The sequence below is a fragment of the Leucopleurus acutus genome (genome assembly GCF_964270905.1).
Source record: "Leucopleurus acutus genome assembly, chromosome: 17".
Taxonomy (NCBI): Eukaryota; Metazoa; Chordata; class Mammalia; order Artiodactyla; family Delphinidae; genus Leucopleurus; species Leucopleurus acutus.
Window position 1 is genome coordinate 83,780,390 of NC_139159.1, and position 19,355 is coordinate 83,799,744.

At 66.0% G+C, this 19,355-nt stretch overlaps 2 protein-coding genes across 2 annotated transcripts; both read right to left on the reverse strand.

Moving 5' to 3' along the window:
• Positions 1-168: 168 nt before the first annotated feature.
• Positions 169-9,591, reverse strand: DGAT1 (diacylglycerol O-acyltransferase 1). The gene is made up of 17 exons (XM_082858420.1): positions 9,343-9,591; positions 5,117-5,204; positions 3,000-3,040; positions 2,809-2,894; positions 2,674-2,726; positions 2,334-2,439; positions 2,075-2,188; positions 1,897-1,971; positions 1,713-1,816; positions 1,587-1,625; positions 1,444-1,485; positions 1,325-1,369; positions 1,135-1,247; positions 984-1,049; positions 804-891; positions 658-720; positions 169-565 (listed from the first exon to the last, which is right to left on the reverse strand). The coding sequence occupies exons 1-17, from the start codon at positions 9,537-9,539 to the stop codon at positions 410-412; spliced, it is 1,476 nt and encodes a 491-aa protein (XP_082714546.1). The 5' UTR covers positions 9,540-9,591; the 3' UTR covers positions 169-409.
• Positions 9,592-16,045: 6,454 nt separating this feature from the next.
• SCRT1 (scratch family transcriptional repressor 1) lies at positions 16,046-19,109 on the reverse strand (the record flags this gene model as incomplete). Its single annotated transcript, XM_082858520.1, has 2 exons — positions 16,046-16,989; positions 18,995-19,109. 2 exons carry the CDS (start codon positions 19,107-19,109, stop codon positions 16,046-16,048), a joined length of 1,059 nt encoding a protein of 352 aa, XP_082714646.1.
• Positions 19,110-19,355: the final 246 nt, after the last annotated feature.

Sequence of the window (19,355 nt, forward strand, 5' to 3'; positions counted from 1 at the left end):
CCCTCCCCCCAGCCCAGCCACAGCCGGGCAACTGCTCCAGGCCCTGGGATGCCGAAGGGACCCAGATCCCCCTCCCATGGTCAAGCCCAAGGAAGGCCGCCCCCGCGGGACTGGGACGGCCACCACCTCCCAGCAGCCCCGTGCCCCGGAGGCTGAGGGAGCTCACTGTGGACAGCGCTTTATTGACACGTTCAGACCCCTGGGCAGGATCGGCACAGCTCCCGAGTGCTGGCACCTCCCACGGGCCCAGTCTGCCATCCCTGAGGGGGCAGGAGGGTGCCCCATAGGGGCAGAGAGGCAGCATCGAGCAGCCAGGCCTCTCCCCAGCACACAGGTGGGGGGCCGGCTCCAGCCACGGGCAGTGAGGCAAGGCGGGCAGCCGCAGCAAGGAGGGCCGGCCCGGAGCGGCTCAGGCCGCGGCCGTCGGGGCCTCGTGGTTGAGCACGTAGTAGTCGTGGACGTACATGAGCACCGCCACCGGCTGCCCGATGATGATCGTCAGCCACACGGCCGCGTTGCCGTAGTTGCCGCGGAAGAAGCGGCCCACTATCCAGGCCAGTGGGATCTGGGGACACGGGGGCCCGGTTAGCAGGCCTCAGCGACCACGGGGCTGGCTCCCGGGCGCGGAGCGGATGCCCGGCCACGCGGGGTGCTCACCTGAGCCATCATGCCCGTGAAGGCCCAGAGGCGGAACATGCGCAGAGGGACGCTCACCAGGTACTGGGTGGGGGTGAGAGGGACGTCAGCTTACCCCTCTGCCACCCCCGCCCGAGGTGGGGCAGACGCGCCCACAGGGCACTGACCTCGTGGAAGAAGGCCGAAGCCAGGAACACCCCCGTCCTGGCTACCCACTTGCTGCTGCCCTTCCGGAGCATGGGCTTGTAGAAGTGTCTGCAAAAGGGAGCAGCCGTGGGGCGGGCGGCCGTGGGGCGGGCGCCCCGGCCATGTGCCGCCCGCCCGCTGGCTGCAGCGCCCACACCCACCTTAGGCACCACTTGTGTACGGGGATGTTCCAGTTCTGCCAAAAGTAGGTGACGGACTCAGAGTTCCTGGGGGTCGGGAGACGGCGGGTGACCGGGCTGCGCCAGGGCCCTCCCCCCCCCAGCCCCCGGCCCCACACCCAAGGCCACCCACCACCAGTCCCGATAGAACTCCCGGTCTCCGAAGTGCATGAGCTCGGCCACGGCGTTCAGGCAGGAGTGGAACAGCCAGTAGAAGAAGATGAGCCAGATGAGGTGGTTGGGGACCTGCGGGGAGGCGCGTGCCAGGTTCCAGAACACCACCACCCCGCCCCCCACATGCCCCAACCCGCCAGGCTGCTCACCGCCAGCTTCAGGAGGCGCTCGATGATGCGGGAGTGGTCCATGTCCTGCGGAGACAGGGTGCAGCTGGCTCCCTCGGCCCCGCCCTCAGACCCCACCCTGCGAGGGCCTGCCTGCTCACCTTGAAGGGCTTCATGGAGTTCTGGATGGTGGGGACCATCCACTGCAAAGAGGGCAGGGTGTCAGCTCGCTGGCCGCCCGAGCTACCCTCCTCCAGCAACTCCCCCACCCCGCACAGCGCAGCCCCCAGCCCAGCCCGCATACCTGCTGAATCAGCCCCACCATGAGCTGCGTGAGGAACAGCTGGAGGAGGAAGCAGAGAACAGCGGGCTGAGCGCCCCAGTGCCCCGTGGCCCCCGAGCCCGCGAGGGCCCCAGCCTCCAGCCTCACCATCTCAAGGAGCCGCCGCAGCAGGAAACGCTTTCGGATGCGGGCGGAGCGGGGGAAGTTGAGCTCGTAACACAGGGTGGGGGCGAAGAGGAAGTAGTACAAGTCTGCAATGGGAGGGTGGGGCTAGCAGGCCGAGGCCCCGGCCCCCAGCAGCCCCTCCCCCAGGCCCTGGCAGGGTTCTCACCTCGGTAAGTCAGGTTGTCAGGGTAGCTCACGGTGCACTGGGCGGCTCCCCCGTTGGCCTTCTTACCCGCAGCAGCTACGAGCAAGTGGCAGGGCGGGGTGAGGCTGCGATGCTGCCCGGGTCCAGCCCCACAGCAGGTGGCAGCCCCGGGTGGCCCCAGCCCCAGGCAGCCCCTCACCAGCCTTGGCCTTGGCCCTAGCCCTGCGCTGTCGGCACCACAGGTTGACGTCCCGATAGGAGAACAGCTTGAGGAAGAGGATGGTGTACGCCATCAAAGCCAGCACGGAGCCCACTGCAGGAGAGGCAAGCTCAGGCCATGCACCTCCCACACTGGCCACAGGAGAGCCACGGCCACAGGGGCAGCCCCTGTGGCTCGCCTAGGTCTCTCCTACGGGCCCCAGAGACAGGTTGGGATGGGGCTGAGATGGGTGGCCCACCTGGAGTGATGGACTCAAGCAGTAAGGCCACAGCCGCCGGGAAGCAGAGAATAGTGGCCAAGTTGACCACGTGCAGCAGCAGCCCTGCCGGCTCCGTCAGGGCACCCTGAGGTGGCGGGGGGGAAGCACAGCGCTCAGCCGGGGGCCCTCACTCCCCGGCCAGAGGGTCTCCCTAGGGCATGGCTGCCAGGCCTGTGGTGCAGCCCCTCCCGGGAAAGCCACACACAGCCCCAAAGCCTGGATGAGACACAGTGGGCCGGGCTGCTGGTCTGCCCTAAGTCTGGCTGGAGAGGAGCAGACCTCCGGGCAGGGCGAGGGTGGGCGTGAGGGTGCTGCTCACCACAGCCAGGCGCTTCTCCACCTGGAACGCAGCCACGGCAAAGACGTTGGCCACTGAGGACAAAAGCGCCACAGGGCAGGTTCAGGCTCGGGTCAGCCCCGTCCCCACCCGAGGCCTCCTGGGCACTCAGCTCACCAATGACCAGGCACAGAGCGGGCCAGCTGTAGGGGTCCTTCAGAAACAGAGACACCACCTGGATGGGATCCACCAGGATGCCGTACCTGCGGATGGGCAGGTGGGGGATGAGGGTCTGAGCGGGGCGGGGGGGGGGAGGGAGGGCAGGGCCTCAGCTGGCAGTGGGTGGGGCAGGGCCAGGGCCCACTCACTTGATGAGGTTCTCTAAAAATAACCGCGCATTGCTCAAGACCTGCAAGAGAGAGAGAGGGACACGACTCCGTCACCTCTGGCCCCGGAACAGCCACCCCAGCTCCTCCCCGCACCCCTGGGTCCCAGCAGCAGCCTCCACCCTGCAGGCCCAGCCCTGCCTGACCTCACGCCAAGCTCCAAGACTCGCCAGCCACCCCGCAGACGCCAGCGCAGGGGCGGGAAGCCCCTCGGCACTGCCCCCGGCACGCCAACAGGAGCCGCCCCGACACCAGGCATCTCCCAGATGCCTGTGTCTTCAGCAGCAGACAGAGACCCACGCCGTCCAGCAGCCCGCACCCATCCCACCGAGCTGGTGAGGGCCCCAAGGCCACAGCAACAGTCCCAAAGTCCAAGCCTGCCGGATGGAGCCACGCCCCACGCCCAGGGCGCCGCCCTGCCAGTCAGGCCAGTCCTCGCAGAGCCCGGCTGTGTGGCAGGCGCTGCACCGGGAGTGCCCACGCCCTGTGGGCCAGAGTCCTGAGGGGCCGGGGGAAGCTGGGCCTGGAGCGCCACACTGTGACTCACGCCCCTGCCCGCCTCGGCCATTCCTGCGGCAACAGCAGCTGAGGATGGAGCCCCATCACAACAAGCTCTTGCCTTAGCCGGTGGCGGGGGCCTGGCTTTCCTCTGCAGGGACGGGGACCTGCTCCCTCACCCCACAAGGCACAGGCCCCGTGCAGGTTACGGAAGGGTCCGCAGAAAAGTGATGCTTCTCCAGGGGACACTGGTGGGGTCCCTTACCTGGCAAGGTTCACGAAGAGGTGAACAAGCTCAGAGATGCAGGGGCCAGCTGCCACACCCTCTCCCAGTCACACGCCTGAGCGGCCAGCTTACCAGGACACACGCGGTCCTACAGTGTCACCCCACCTGGCGGTGGCCTGTCCTGAGAGCTCACAGCAGGCGAGAGCTGGAGCTGCAAACAGGCAGCACCCACCTGGAGGCCCAGGCTGCAGAGGGGACGCAGCGCGGGATGCGCGTCTCCTACAGGAAGGGTGTGGCAGAGGTACCAGAAGCAGGGGGAAGGCTTTGGGGCGACACCAAAGGGCCAGGCAGGCCCAGGGGCTGCAGGGGAGCAGACAGTGCCGCCCAGGCAGCTGAGGGCCCGCCCCACACGACCCCCTCTTCACAAACCCAGCCTCGGCCGGCAACGGCCTCCAGAGACCAGAGACACGTCATCTCCTGGGTCTGGGCTGGCCAATGGCCCGCCCTCCCCTTGCCCAGCCAGCTTCTCACCCACCAGGCTGCATGGTGCCCCACAGCTCCCCAGGGAGCCTCCTGGGGCCACAGGCAGGGAAGGTGCGGGAGCCCCTTGCACACGGGCAGCCGCGGGAGCCACGCCCAAGACAGGCAGACACGTCGGGTGGAGGGTCAAGGGTGATGTGCCACGTCAGCCCTGAGTGGCGGGGGCAGAGCCCAGAGAGGCCCCTGCCCCCTGCCCCGCCCAAAGGCTGTACCCTGGAGCGCTGGACTCTAGCTGCCAAATGCCGGAGGAGCGGGGCCCCTGAAGCAGTGGCCTCGACCAGGCCGCAGAGCGAGGCAGGCGCGGGGCTCCCCACTCTCACCCTCCTGAGACTGAGGGAGGGGAGCCCGGGGCTAGAACCGTATTCTCAACCTTGCTCCTCCAAGTCCAGGCCTGCCCGGGGGCTCCACGCCCATGAGGGCCATTTGGAACAGAAGAGGAAACTCTTCGCGGAGCCCCAAGACCACTCACACGCGCTGCCAGGAGGCCCTGCGCCCACAGCACCCCTTCCACAGCCCCAAGGCCCACCAGCCCATCTACTCCTTCCTGCCCCCACGCCAAGCCAGAGAAGCCCCTCAGGAGACCCCAGCCCCTCGGGCACAGCCCACGGCACAAAGGCTCCCACGCTAGCCCTGCAGGCGTCTCCTGGGATTCAACAGGGACAAGGGTTGAGTGTGTGCCCTCCGGGAGCCCAGTATACGGCTGCTGCAGGCACCGCCACCGCGATCCCCCTCCACTCAGCCCAGCCACAAAAGCTCTGGCCACCCGCCCCAGGGGGCAGAGCTCGTGCCCCGCCTGGCCACAGGGACACCTGCTCCAAGATGCCACCCTACTTACCAGCATCACCACACACCAATTCAGGATGCCACGGTAGTTGTTGAAGCCACTGTCAGAGCTGAACAGAGAATCCTGCAGGCGGTGGCACCTGGAAAGCAGGAGTGGGCACCCGCAGAGCCCAAGGCAGTGAGAACCTCGAGCGAGGCCCAAAGCAGGCCCACGCCTCCCAGCCCTGGCAGACACCTGTGAACCTGGCCACGCCCAGCCCCTCACTCTGGGCAGCGCACGCCCATCTGCCCACCAGCCTACTCCCCAACTGTCACCAGAGAGGGGCCAGGCCGTGCCAAGCTCTCAGGAACACCCAGAGGCCTGCCGCTCCACACTGCGGGTGGGCGGGGCACGCCACAGGCAGGAGCTGGCTACGGGGCGGCTGGAGTCCCCCAGGCTGGGAGCACCCCTGCCCCCGCAGCTGCCTCTGGTTGCCGCCACCCTCGCTGGCTAAGGAGTGCTGATGGGCCCCCAGGAAGAGTCCACCCCAGGGGTCCGGGGGCCCATCCGGCAATGCTGGACAGATGGGGGTGTGCGAATCTGCCTTTGCAGTCAGCCCAGCCCACCACCCAGTGAGCCAAGGGCCCCACTCCAACCGCCTCCTCCCTCCATCTGGCCCACACAGGTCCCAGCGGGCACCGGCACCCAGGCGCTGGACGCCTGATGGCAGGGAGGTCTACAGTAGAAGCCAGCGGAGGCGCTTTCGGTGCCCCCCGCCCTTGAGCGCTCCCACCCAGCGCCGGGGTTGGGGGACACAGACGCAGACCCTCACGTCCCTGCCTGACCCTCAGGGCGAGGCAGAGGTGGAGGGGCCACAGCACGGCGGGGCAAGGCTCAGACCTCGTGCCGGTCCTTGGCGGCAGCCCCGCCTCACCCCGAGTGCCCTGCCACCAGGAGGCCTTCCACGGCATTGAGCAAGGCCTCCGGTTTTGTAAGAGAAGCCAGGGCCTCCCCTTCCCTTCTGTGGACACAGCTCCACCTCAAGAGGCAGCTGGGGCACAGGAGAAGACAGGGCCTCCGGGGGTGGCCCTGCCTCTGTGGCAGGCCTGGCTACGGCTGGGGTCAGCACTCAGACAGCCGCACCCAGGAGATGAGGGCCAGGGAGGACGAGACACCACTCAGCATCTTCAGCCAGGGTAGTGCTGACGGTCTGACCTCTGCCTTCCCAGACCGAGGTCTGCCCACACCTGGCCCACCCGCCTCTCCCAGTCACAGGCCTGGCCTCCTCGCACCTGCCCTCCAGCGCCATCCTGGAGCACGCGCAGCGGGGCTGTGAGCTCCACCCCAGGCGCTCTGCCTTTCGAAGAGGCAAGCAGAGCTCCAAGGCCCAGCTCCCCAGACAGGACAGTCTCTGGGCCTCTCCACTGGCCGGGCTTGCCCAGAACCCTCCCCCAAATTCAAGCCCAGTCGCTTTTACTGGAAGCGTCCCAAAGCCACCTCATGCTACAAGCTGCCAACCGCCATCTGCATGTCCACGCCCGGCTCGACACGCCCAGGGGACTGTTTCACAACAGCGTGACCCCTGCCCGCTTTGGGCCACCGAGAAGACCACGCTGACTTTATCTGCAGCAATCTCTAAGATGAAACTGGGGGTGAGGGAGCGGTGGCATTTTCCAAACCTGACAACAAGTAACATTATAAAAGCTCTCCCAGATCGCTGCTCCCAAGCTCCTAAGGCCTTCCCCAAGCCACCCACACCCGCCCCTCAGGTCCCTCCACCGGCCTTCTGACGACCCCCGACCCAGGCAGCTCTGTGCGCCCAGAGGTCGGAGGGCCCGACCCAGGGAAGGAAGCCCACCGCCCACCAACCCCCCCAGAGGTCCAGCCTTGCCGATGCAGTCAGCTGCAGTGGACCAGAGGGCACCAGGCATGGTTGGCATGGACGCGGGGCCTGGCCGCCTTGCCCAGAGCTCTGTCACCCTCTCCCCTACTGCAGGCGCTGCCCACGCCTCTGTGCCCTCCAGCGGCCTGCCCACCTGCTCCCAAGTCCCGCCCAGCCAGCAGGGCCATTCTAACTCATCACCACCTCGCACCAGCACTGGGAGGCGGGCACACAGGGAAACTGAGGCTCACTGAGGTTCAAAGCCTGCCCAGAGGCGCAGCCCCAAGTGTGGACCACACACGCAGGACTACACGGTCCAGCTCCAGGGCCAGTTAGAACAAGGAGGGGGCAGGGTGCCAGCTCGCCTCCCAGCTGCCACCCCCTTGGCACTTCCTCCAGTTGGGTGGGCTCCCCGTGTCCTCAGTCCCTGCTAGAGAGGGAGAAACAGAGGACACCCCAGAGACAAACCCCTGGGAGAGCCCCACGACAAGAAGGCCCCGCCTGGAGGGCCCGTGAACCAAGGGCTGGAGAGCGCACAGGCGCGTGTGGTGCACCTGAAAGGAATGAGCTGAGAGGCAGGGCTAGAGGGGCGGCCCTCCTTCCGGCCCCACCCAGAGCCTGACCGCCCGGCCAGGCCAAGGTGAGCAGGAAGTGTCGGGAGGGGAGGGAGGAAGAAGGGGGAGGAACAAGCAGGGAGGAGAGGCGGCAGGTGAGAGGAAGATGACGGGGAGGAGGGGCGGCGGAGGCCAGATGCCAAGCGGGCAGACAGAGCAAGGCCTGGTTCTGCCCCAGGAGACCCAACCCCTGCGGTATCTGGCATGAGGGACAAGCGCACAGAGCCTGTGTGTCCTGCAGACCCGGGGGGACTGTGGCCCATCCCTGCCACCTCCAGCTCCTCTTCCCAAGGGTCCCAACCTTGACGGTGGGCAGTCGGGGCTCCCGCTGGCTCAGCCCAACTAGCAGGAGTACAGGGGAGGCTTCTGGCCACTGACCTGCGTAGAGCAGGAAAGTGACTGCCCGCCCAGGGTGACAGCTTGGCCCAAAGCTGGCACACTCCCCCCATCTCACACAAAGTGACCCCAAATCCCACCCCCTCCAGAGGGAGATGGAGCCAGCCACGCCCCTGCCTCCTGGAGAGGATAATGTGGGGAGGTGGCAGAGGGGACTCCAGGACACTCCTATCCTTTGCATCCTCCCTCAGTCCCACCGCAGGCCCACAGGAAGCCAGCACCCCTCAGGAGAGCCGCCCTCATGAACTCTGCGCCAGACCTTTGCCCACACTGCTCAGTGCTGAGATTATCTTATCTCCCAGGTGAACTGTGCGCACCCCAAGGGCAAGGACAGTGCCTGCACCACAGCTGCCTTTGCCCATCCCCTCCCCACAGTACCCAGTGAAGAAAGCCTCGGTCCTTCTTTCATGAGAGAGCAAATCCTTGCCAACCCACTGACAGGTTGCCCACTTCCTCCTTGATAATCTCTAGCTCTGGAGCTGCTTCCAAAGCCAGAGTCCCTGAGGGCCCCTTGGCCGGGAAGGCTCCGGTGGGGGGAGGGGGCGTGGAGGACGGCAAAGCGACCGCCTGGAGCCAGCTGCAGGGCTTAGCCAATGCCCAGGTGGGCCAGGTCCTCGCCATCAGCCACAGCTTGCTCCCCACCCGCTTCCCATGAGTCCTTCAGCTAAGCAGGGAGACCACCTGTGGGTGTGCCCACTTCAAACCCCTCTCCTGTACCCCAGCCAGGGGTGAGAGTCCCAATACAGGACCCATCTCTGACCCTAGAGCAGGCATTTGTGCTGGTAATATAAGCAGGACCCCAGGCCAATGAATCGCTGGGTAAAGGATGAGGGACCTTTGTGAAGACCATTCTTGGGAGGGTCTGCAAGGAATGAGAAACCCTCTCGCATTGCCCCCTGCCCCTTTCCTCAGGCAGTCCCAAGCTCCTGCTGGCCCACTCCCCAGCCAGCCCACCCTCCTCTGGGAGCCTTATCTACCCACAAGGCACCCCTCACAGCCCTCAGGAGGGGCCCCCTTCATCACACACCGCCAGACGCCATCCATCTCCTTCCAGGAAGAAGACAGTACGGGTGGCTGGAACCAGCCCACCTCGGGCTCCAGGTTCTGGGCTCACCCTGGGAAAGAGCCTCAGGACCCACCTAAAGATGGGCAGGGGGGGGCGTCTGGAAGCTGGGCCGGCTCCCCTCGGCGCCCCCACCTGTGTGACTCTGTCAGGCGACCCTCCACCCCTAACCTCTCCCTAAGTTTCCCCGCGGAGGCCCAAGGGGCACACCTGTCCACGCAAAGTCCGGAAGCCAGGCTCTCGGGCTCGGAATCCGAGCTGCGGCGGACACGCCTGGGGGAACAGCGAGGGTCGCGCAGGCCCCGGGTCGGGGTCAAAGGTTAGGGGTCAGGCGCACCGCTACCTCAAATCCCACTGGCCGCTGCCCACGTCGACGTCTCCGTCCTTGTCCTTCTCCGGGGCAGGCGCGTCCCCCCCGGCGCCCACGTCCCGTACCTCCTCTTCCGCCGCTGCCGCCGCGGGCCCGCTGCCGCCCTGGCTCGAGGGCCGCGACCCCGTCCTCCGGCGCCGGGAGCCGCTTGCGCCGCTGCGATCGCCCATGGCCTCAGCCCGCACCCAGCCGCGGCGGAGTCGTGGTCCACCGCGCTCGCAGCGCCCGAGGCCCGAGGCCCCGCCTCCGGTCCCTCGGCCAGAGGCCGCCACCGCCCCCTGTCGGCCGCCGTAGCCTGCGCCGCCAATCAGCGCGCAACCGCCGGGTCCTCCCCGAGCCCGCGGCAGCGTCGCTCCCGGAGCTGCTAACTGGCCCGTGGCCGCGGCGCGCGTCCATTTGTAGTCCGTTGGCGCGCGGGGCACGCTGGGAGTTGTAGTCTCATGGCGCGAGCCGGAGCGCGGAGGCGGGCGCGCAGCCAGGGGCGGACGCTGCTCCCCGAGGGCCTCGGCGGAAAACGCGCGGCTTCCTGGCAGCTGGAAGCCCCTCCTGACCGCTGCCTGACCCTTGTCCCGCTCTTTCAACGCAGGGTTTCGTCATGCCTCAGCCCAGGCGCGGGGTGTGGGGATGTAGGTTATTTATGAAATGCCTCGTGCGTTACTGTCAGACACCGAGGGCGTTGATGCTCCGCGAGCCCTCTAGTTACTACCGTAGGCCCCCGCTTTTCCTCCGCTTAGGTTGTTCAGACAAGCGCCAGGCCAAAGGATGGAGCGAGAGAAAGGCCCCAGGCCCCGCGTCCTGGGTACCTCCGCCTGGCCCACCTACGCCCAGGGCAGCACCTCTCCCCTGCAGGCCCAGGACGGGGAAGGGCAAGGGTGCTGCCCTCGCCCCCACAATGGGCACGCCCGGCCCGCCTCTCCACCCAGCCCCCTTCTGCCCTCGTCCGCAGACTTGCAGAGCTTCCCGCCTTTCGCTCCCGGGCCAGTTTTGCCAGGGCGTGGGGATCCTGAAGTGCCAATTCGCGGCGGCCCAGAGGCTTCTGTGTCATTGCACAGTCTGCAGTCATCCAGTCGTTAAATGAAGCAACTAATACACCATAACAACTGCACGGGGAGAACCGTGGGCGGGCAAGTCCGGTCCCACTTGGCTTGACCTGCATTTTGCGAAGAGCATGGAGTGTGAGTATCCTGGATTTCCGGATGCGAGGGTTCACTGGGGGCTCAGGCCTGGTTTACCCAAGAAACACCCCTAGCCGCAGAACCCACTCCATTCACTCCTCTGAGGTAAGCAAGGCTGAGAAGATCACCTCTCTGAAAGCAAATAAACCCAGAGGCTCAGCCTGAGGTCAGCCCTCCTTCCCGCCCGGCTTGCCCTGGATCCATCACCTCCACGGACAGGCACCTGGGCCCCCTGGTGACACGTGCTTCTGCCACCGGACCATTTGCGACTTATAGCAGCCTGGCATCCCTTCCTGGCAGGCTGAGGCTACCTTGCAGGTGTTTTCGAGTAGCCTGCTAAAGGGGCCGCCCTCATTGGGCGCCAGAACCCCTTCTGCGTGCCCACATGGCCCAGCCTCGGTGGGTCAGGACCAGCCCCGTCTCTTATCCAGTGTCCAAGAACGTTCGTCTGTTCCTAGGCAGACCTGAGCCAGGGGGAGCTAGGCCTTTCTGAGTACTGATCCCAAGGGAGGTCGGACGCAGGAGAGGGTCCTCTCGGGAGCCCGCAGCGTAGGGGTGAGCCCTGGGAGCTCTGGCCCTCCCTCCCAATGACCTCTCCCAGGCAGCTAGTGGTAAGCTCCCCACCCACGCCCACGTGTCTCCGCGCACCTTCTGGCCCTGCCATCCTCCAATAAAGAGCCAAGACTAGAGGGCCGGCCCGGACTGGCACGCTGATTGGTAGAGGAGAAGATCGACGGCTCAGGCTGCCAGTAGGCCCAGAGAGGCTGAGCGCAGTAGCCAACGAGGAGTGAAGGGCCGTGTTAGAAGCGGCTGCCTGTGTCCAAGTCCAGGCTCCAAGTCGTCGGCAGACAAGAAGCAGTAGGAGTGAGGGGACCACGGTGGACTGGGGGCCGCCAGAAAGGACCGATCTGACCGGGGCCTGTGGGGGAACCAAGGGTTCCACCACCGAAGTTGAGAGCAAGATGAAGGCCTCGAGCCAATGGGAAGGCAGGGGCTGTGAAGGCACCAATAAGGAAGAGCCCCTGTACCAGCGGGGTGCAGGGCCTGTCTGAGGGAGGCGGAGGCCTGTGGTTGATAGTGGGCGGGACTTCTAGGAGGGAGGTGGGGCCTACGCCAGCCCCGCCCACAGCCCCAGCACCTCAGGATCCTGGGTGCGGTGCGGCCCAGACCCACAGGGGAGAGGCAAAAGGTCAAGGTAGGTGAGGTTGTTTGGGGACAAATGTGTGCATGAGGAGTTGTCGAAGAAAGCTCAGTGGCGAGTTTCCCTGCTGGTGGAAGCAACACCTGGCCCGGGGTGAGGAACCTGCAGGTCTGGTCGAAAAAAGCGCTGGAAGGGTTTTGGGGTTTAGAAAGGGCCTCGAGCTGACACTAGGTTGGAGGCACCGCGGGCAGGCCAAGGAAGCCTATGAGGGAAGACACTGGACATGGTGACCAGCAGCCTGTTCTCTGGAATGCAAAGTTCTGTCCATGGACACCTGTGGAGACAAGCGTGGGCTCGTCCCAGACACCGGGGAGGCAGCCTCCATCCTTCCACCCCCACTGCCCCTTAGAGTCTTGGAGAAGCAGAAACAGTCAGTCCAGACCCCGAAGCTGAGGAGCCCTGGGGAGGAGTGGACCTCTGAGAGCCTTCCTCCCTGCCATTGGTGCCCACCCAGGTGTGAATCTGAGTTTAGGATGGGTGGGGTATTGGGCAGGGCTTAAGTCAAAGGCAGCCCTTGGACAAGTTGTTCCTCCCCCTGAGGCTCAGAGTCTTCATATGCAAATTAGGCAATGCTTCCTACCTATCCTCTACCAATACTGGGGGCTTTCCTGAGGTTGTTAAGGCTGATGACGCTCCCCAGAAGGGGGCGCCCACCTCCAGGTGAGCCCCACCCTGAGCAGCAGGCCCACAGGCTATGGTCTGTTGCAGGTCAGTCTCCCCTGCTGTCCATACCAGTGGAGTCTGGGCGGGCCTGTCCCCTGCCAGTGTGCAGACAGCTGCTCTGGGCCTGGGATGACCTGGTTTGACCACATGTCTCCAAAGATGTGGGACCTCTCAGCTCATGCCTACCTCCCTGGGTGCCGAGGGCATTTGCTGGGGTAGGAGTCCATGTCCCTGGGTTCTCTGAGCCCAGCACAGCCCTGCCCCTCATCTCCTCAACATGACGTCCTGTCTGGAGCCCGAGGGCTGTGGGTGGCTGTGGGCGGCTGTGGGAACTCCTATGACCCCTGGGCACCTCCTCCCCAGAGCCAGCCTGGCCCAGCTACCTATGGAGGGCTCCTCAGTGTGGGAACATATCCCCTGAGTCTGGGAGTCAGGATGTGGACAGCAGGCTGCAGGAAGGGGTCAGACCCCACACCCTCTGCTGTCCCCATGTTCTCCAGTGGCATCGAGGAAGGCTCGCTGGTGGCTGTCAGGCCTGTAGGGACAGCAGGAGCCCCTACAGGAAGAGTGGGGGTGTCCCAGGCCACAGGATTACAGGCCCTGCTGCACCTCCTCTGGCCATTCTAGATCAGTCCCGGGCCAGATCTGACTGTAGCCTCCCCAGTTCCTGGCACAGAGCAGAGTCACCTGCCACAGGAGAAATGCTAACTGCCTTGCCTTCAGGGGTCTGACAAGCCGGCCCTCCAGGGTGGAAGACTGCCTTCTCGCAAAAGAAGACACGGGCGCACCCCAGCAAAAGGCAGCGGCGCGACTCCAAGGCTGTGTGGGTAGGGTGCCACTCCCAGCGCTGGGCCTGCGCCTGCCCCGACCTCTTAGGAGCGGCAGGACCCGGAAGACGCCTCCTAGGTGACCCCAGTGCCCCCTGCTGCGCGGGCCCAGCCCTGTATACATCAGCCCGACACTCCGAGTTCTATCAAGAGTGGCATTTATTCTCCTCGTGGAGGTGCGGTGCTCCGGGGAGCTGGTGCTATTGTGCTTAGGAAGGAGGTCTGTCCGTCCGTCCGTCTGTCCGGCCGGCCCGGCCCCAAACGGGGGCGGAAGAGGGGCGCGGCCCGAGTAAAAATCCCGGCCTGTTCCGGGTGGGAGTATGTACAAGGCGGCGGGGCGCAGGCGGGGGTGGGGGCGGGGCGGGCCGGCGGCCGCAGCCCCCACCCGAGGGCCCCCGCATCTCGGGCCCTACTCGTAGAATCAGTACAAAATAGGTGCTACCTAAACGTTCCTTCTACCTGAATTCGCTAAGTCGGTTATTGTGCTGCTTAGTTATGGGGGCGGGAGGGGGCCCATGGCTTTCCACGGCGGCGGCGGGGTGTGGGGAGAAGCGGGAGACCCTGGCCGGCCCACAGCCCTCCGGCCTTCTCCTTAGGTAGGTAGATAGGCATGTGGGGTAGGGTGGGGTGCCTGTGTGTGCGTGTGCATGCGGGTGTGCCCAGCGCAAGCGGGGCAGGCCCCAGCTTGGGAGCTGTGTGAACACCAAGCTGGGATGTAGGGGTCTTGGACGTGGGCTCTGCTGTGCTGGCCTCTCAGGTCCAGGTGCCCCGCTGCAGGAGCAGCGGAGTAGCAGCTGGGCTTGGTACCCACGGGGATGGGGCTAGCCAGGTCAAATGCTCCAGCGTGCACCTTTTCTTCTGGCCTGGAGCCCTGGACTGACGTGACAGAGCCCTCATTGCCAGGGGATGGAAGGAATGGGATTCGGTATGGGTGGCCCTGGTGGCGCTGGGCCTTGGGGCCCTCGGTCTGTGCCACCTGAGCTGAGAACCCAGGCCCAAGTCAAAGGCAGAGCCCCACTGCCCCGAGCACTGGCTCGGCGCTGGGGCGGGGAGGAGTGAGGGGCCACGGTTAGGTCTAGGGACCGCGGCTCTCTCTGCACCTGCGGCCATCCCTGGCCCACCCAAGCCCGTTGGGCCCGTCACAAACGTACACACACACACACACACACACACCCCGCAGGTCGCCACGTCCCTAGCGGACTCAGAAGGGGGCCTGGAACATAGTTGGTGCCTAATGAAGGATTGGTGGGTGATGGACGACTGAAGGAGGGGTCTTGGGGGGCAACCACCCCGCCCCGCCCCTGAAACCGTTACACCCGCCGGCCTCTGCCGTGGGGGGGAGGAGGAGGAGGAGGGAGGAGGAGGGGGAAGAAAGTCTGCGCGTCCGGCCCCGCGCAGCGTCCCTGATCTAGGGGCCTATGGGGTGGGTGGGGCAGGGGGATACCTGATTCTCAGTAACTCTAGAGGCGGCGGCAGCTTCGCATGCAGTGCGCATTATTGCTCTATAGTCGGCTTCGGACTAACTAAGAGGGACAGGGAGCGGGCAGCCCCGGGAAGGGACGGGAGGTGGGTGGGGCTGCATGCAGTGACGTCACAAAGGCGGCGGCCAATGGGGCGGGCCCTTGGGGCGGTGTCGCCGCCGAGGCTTTGGCATAGACGGGCGTAAGTTGGCAACAGAGTGAGGGCGGGGCCTGGGGTTCCAGGGAGGGGACCGGCCTCTGAGAGGCGGGGCCTGAGGCTCCCAAGAGGCGGAGCCCGGGTGGGGCGGGGTTCAGGGGCGGGGAAAGTGATCCAGGACATCCCAAACCCCTGGCGTCGGCGGGAAGGATAGGGGCCGCAGCGCCCCTTCCCTGACCCGAGTGCAATCCGTTCATAAATATAACGTACAAATACAGAAAGAAACCCGACGCATCCGCAACCCCCCCCCCAGGGGGCTTTACCCGCAAAGCGAATACAGAGAGGTGTGTAGAGGGCTGTGCCCAGGCCTGCCTGCCGGGCCCCAGAAATCCGTCCTCCAACACCGAATGCCCGGGTACGAGGGAGGGGGCCCCGGGGCAGGGCGGGAGCGGGTTCTGAGGAGGTCGGATAAGTCCATGCGATTTGATATGCGTCATTATTATTCGTTATGGAGGACAGAGCCCGGGAAGCTGGGCTGGAAGAATTCGGATTTGGCAGGGGATGCGAGGCGAGGGTAGGAGAGCGGCTCGGACTGAGGCCCCAGAAGGAACCCAAGGGAGAGAGGTGCCGCCATCCGCCCCCCTCCCCGATCCCCAACGCGTCTAACACTCCTGGGGTTCAACGAACACTGAGGAGTAGGGACGCCTCTGCAGCCCCCCATCCTGCCCCTCCCCCGCCTGCTGCTGGGGAGGGACCGGCTCCCTGGACGTCTAGGCCGCAGGCCTGGCCCTGGAAGGCTTGGGAAGGGGTGGGGAAGACCTGAGTCTCTGCGACACGATCCAGGGGCGCAGAAGAGGGAGGAAGGGGGCGCTCCCTACCTCACCCCACCCCGGTCTTCAGAGACCTAACTCGGAGATGAGGTTCGGTTCTGGGTCTCCTCGACCCTATTGCTGGGAAAAAGCCTGGGGCACCCTGGAGGGGAAGGGAGGGGGCTCGGGGTGGGTCTCCCCTCGGGACCCTATTGCTTGAAGGGGCCGGCAGGGCCCCCGGCGGGCGGGGCGGGGCCGGGCCCCCTCCCCCTATTGCTGTGAGGAGGGGCCCGCCCTCCGGCCCCTCCGCCCGTTCGCCGGCGGAGACCTCCCTGGGGGCCCGTATTGCTGAGAGCCGACCCGGCCGGCGGAGGCCACGCCGCCCTAGGCCTGCACGGGGCTGAGCTGAGGCGCCGCGGCGGGCGCCGGGGCCGGGGGGCCGGCGGCGGCGGCGCCCTTGAAGCAGGCCGACTCGTAGTGCTTGTTGAGATAGGACTTGAGCGCGAAGCTCTTCTTGCAGCGCTTGCACTGGAAGTGCTTGAAGGCCGAGTGCGTCTGCATGTGCGCGCGCAGGTTGGAGCGGTCGGCGAAGGCCTTGCCGCAGTGCGCGCAGCCGAAGGGTTTCTCGCCGGTGTGGGAGCGCATGTGGCCCTGCAGCAGCCAGGGCCTGGAGAAGGCCTTGCCGCACACGCCGCACTTGTGGCGCAGGTCGTGCGTGAGCAGGTGCATGGCCATGGCCGGCATGGACACGTACACCTTGCCGCACGTCGGGCAGCGCCGCGCCAGCTGACTGTCCAGGCTGCGGTGCGTCTGCTTGTGGCGGCTCAGGTTCGACGACGTGGCGTACGTTTTGCCGCACTCGCCGCACGCATGCCGGCCTCCCGCGCTGCCGGCCCCAGGCCCCGCACGCGCCTCGGTGCTCGCCCCCGCGCGCGCGCCGCCCCGACCCCCGGCCCCCGATCCCGCACCGCGCGTGCCTGCCCCGGCCCCGCCTCCGCCGTCGCCGTCGGGGGCCGCCGCCGAGGCCGTGGAGGGGGCGGCGGCGGCATTGGCGTTGGCGGCCTTGCGGCGGGAGCGCCCGTCGGTGATGAAGAAGGCGTCAGCAGCGTAACCCTCGCTGACCGCCGCATCGCCGTTGATGTAGCCACCCGCGGCTGTGGCCAGCTCCGGGCGCGGGGTGGGCGGCGGCGCCGAGCCCGCAGCCGCCGGGCCCAACTCTCCCCGCACGGCCGCAGCGTACATGGGCTCCGGGGACGGCCCTTTGAGCAGGGCCGCCTCGGCGTCGCCATCGTAGACAGAGGCAGGCCCCGCGTAGTCGTTGAGGTATCCTAAGGGCCGAGGCGGACAGACAGAGAGACAGAGGGAGGGGAACCGGGCAGCGGGCGAGACACACACGGGAGGGCGGCGGGAGACAGCGGGGTCCGGGAAGGAGGGAACAAGGAGGACAAAGAATAAGGGGCCGAGGGACCGCGGGGCAGGGAGGATGGAGACGGCAGGGAGGGGAAGAGAAGAGAGGAGAGATGAGACAGGGCCCGGCCCGGCCCCGCCCCACCCTCGCAGGAGGAGGAAAAAGAGTCGCATCTTCGGGCGCGGCTGCCCCCCCCCCCACCTTCCGCGGAGCTTCAAGGTCAGGGGGGAGGGGCGGCGCTTCCCTCGCCCTCCTTCCCCTCCTCCCCCCTCTCCCCTCCCCCTCTCCCTCCCCCTCGGGTTCTCCCCACTTCAGCAGTTTTCCCTGATTATGCAACACACTGCAGACCCGCAGCGCACAAAGCCAGGACCGCCTGTCCAGGGACCCCGTCGCTCCCGCTCTCATGGCTCCCAGCGGCTTTTCCACTGTGCTGAGAACCCGCGCCCAGCCTTGATGCCGACCCTCTCCGGTGCTCGAGGTCTCCCCACAAGCCCTGGAGAATTCTACCTCCCGCAGACCTCTAGCACCTCCCTTTCATCTCCCAGCTCTCCCACTACTCACTAGATTTGACCACCTTCAGCTCCAGCCCTATCTCCCTCCATCCACTCTGCTTCTGCCCCCACTCCCTTCAGTCATCCTGCAGCCTTGGGTCCTACCTTGTTCCGCATTGCCCTCTTCCCCCAGGCCCTAATCCTTTATGGGGGCCTTCCTCAGCCCCAGGACAGACGACCAGGAAGATGCTGCATTGGAGACAGTGCCAGGGCGTCCACCAGGGGACACCTTCACAGGGACAAACTGCAGGCAGGCAGCATTATTCATGCCGGTAACTGCCGCTGTTCTCAAGGCATGAGATGGGTCTCACAACCTCAAAGTCACAAATGCACACCCCACACAATACAGGCTCTGGCTTCTTCAGGGTTACACTCAGCCTCTCAGACACTGTCAATCCTGGAGTCCCCTCAGGGTGGGCTGCATGCTGACCCAGGCCTGTGCCACCTACTCATGCAGGGTCAGACATGCAGCCACCCAGACACTCTCAGCTAGGGTCACCAGTCACATGGGCGCAAAGCAGCCTCAGAGTCACATGGTCCCATGTAGTGGCACACAGGCAGGCACACACTCATACAGGGTCACACACAAGCGCACACAGTCACATGGCCACACGCAGTCACATGGGCACACACAGGCTTATGCTTCTTCAGGTCACACTTGTTCTGCCACCCCAGCTGCTGGCACTCTCAGACCCCTTGCCTGCGTGCTAGCAGTTGTCCTTGACTTTGGGCGCCCTCACACAAAGAGCCCCCCCGCCCCCAGCACTTTGGGCTTCCCGGCCCACAGCCCACCTGCCCACACCCTTCTCCCTGACCCTGGATTCAGGGAAGAAGACACTGCTGCTGCCTCGGCTGGGACCTTTGCCCTGACAGGTGGGCCGCCCCCCTGGACCACATGGCTACTCCCTGGAGCTCATAGCACTTCCCCGATGGCCCTAACAGGGGGTCCTGGAGGTGTAGCCAAAGAAGAGGAGAGGGCTCCGAAGCAGGCTCAGCTTCCTGAGTGTGGGTTTGCATGCATCGCTAAGTCCTGTCATGTCAGCAGGTGTCCATGCTGTGTCGGTCAGGGTGTGGGTCAGTGTGTACCTTCAGGTACCTCCTGTTCCTGCCCCCTGTTCCCCACAGTCTCTCCTGCATTGACACTCTCGCTGCCCAGCCTTGGCTCCGTTCTGGCCTACCTCTGCCTTCCCCTCTCCCTACCCCCCATCTCCCTCCCCTCCAAGCCCCACTCCAGCCACTGCCTCCTGCTGGTTCTGGTTCCCTCGGGTCTATTTCCTGGGGCCCCTGCTCCCTCCAGCCCCACACTCTGGCCCTCTACCCCTTCCGGCCCTGCCCTGGGCCCCTCGCCGCCCCCAGCCTCATCCCAGCTCACACCTTTCTCCTGCAGTCGCTCGCCGAGGTCGCTTCGGGCGCGCCCGTAGGAGCTCTCGAGGTCTGCCGAGGAGAACGTGTCAAGTTTGACCTTCTTGACCAGGAAGGATCTGGGCATGATTCCTGCGGGGCTCCGGCGCTGTGGGCCTGCGGAGCCGGGACGCGGGGGGGCTGCGGCCGCGGCGGGGCCCCGTCACCATCCGAGGGGCGGCGGAAGCAGCACGGGTCCCCACTCTGGCCTTTGGGTGCTGCCGCGCGAGTGCCGTCCTCTCTTCTGCCTGCCTGTCCTGCGTTTCCTCCTCTGCTCCTCGGGATCCCTTTTCTTCTCCTTCCTTCCTTCTCTTCTCTTCTTCTATTCTCTTCT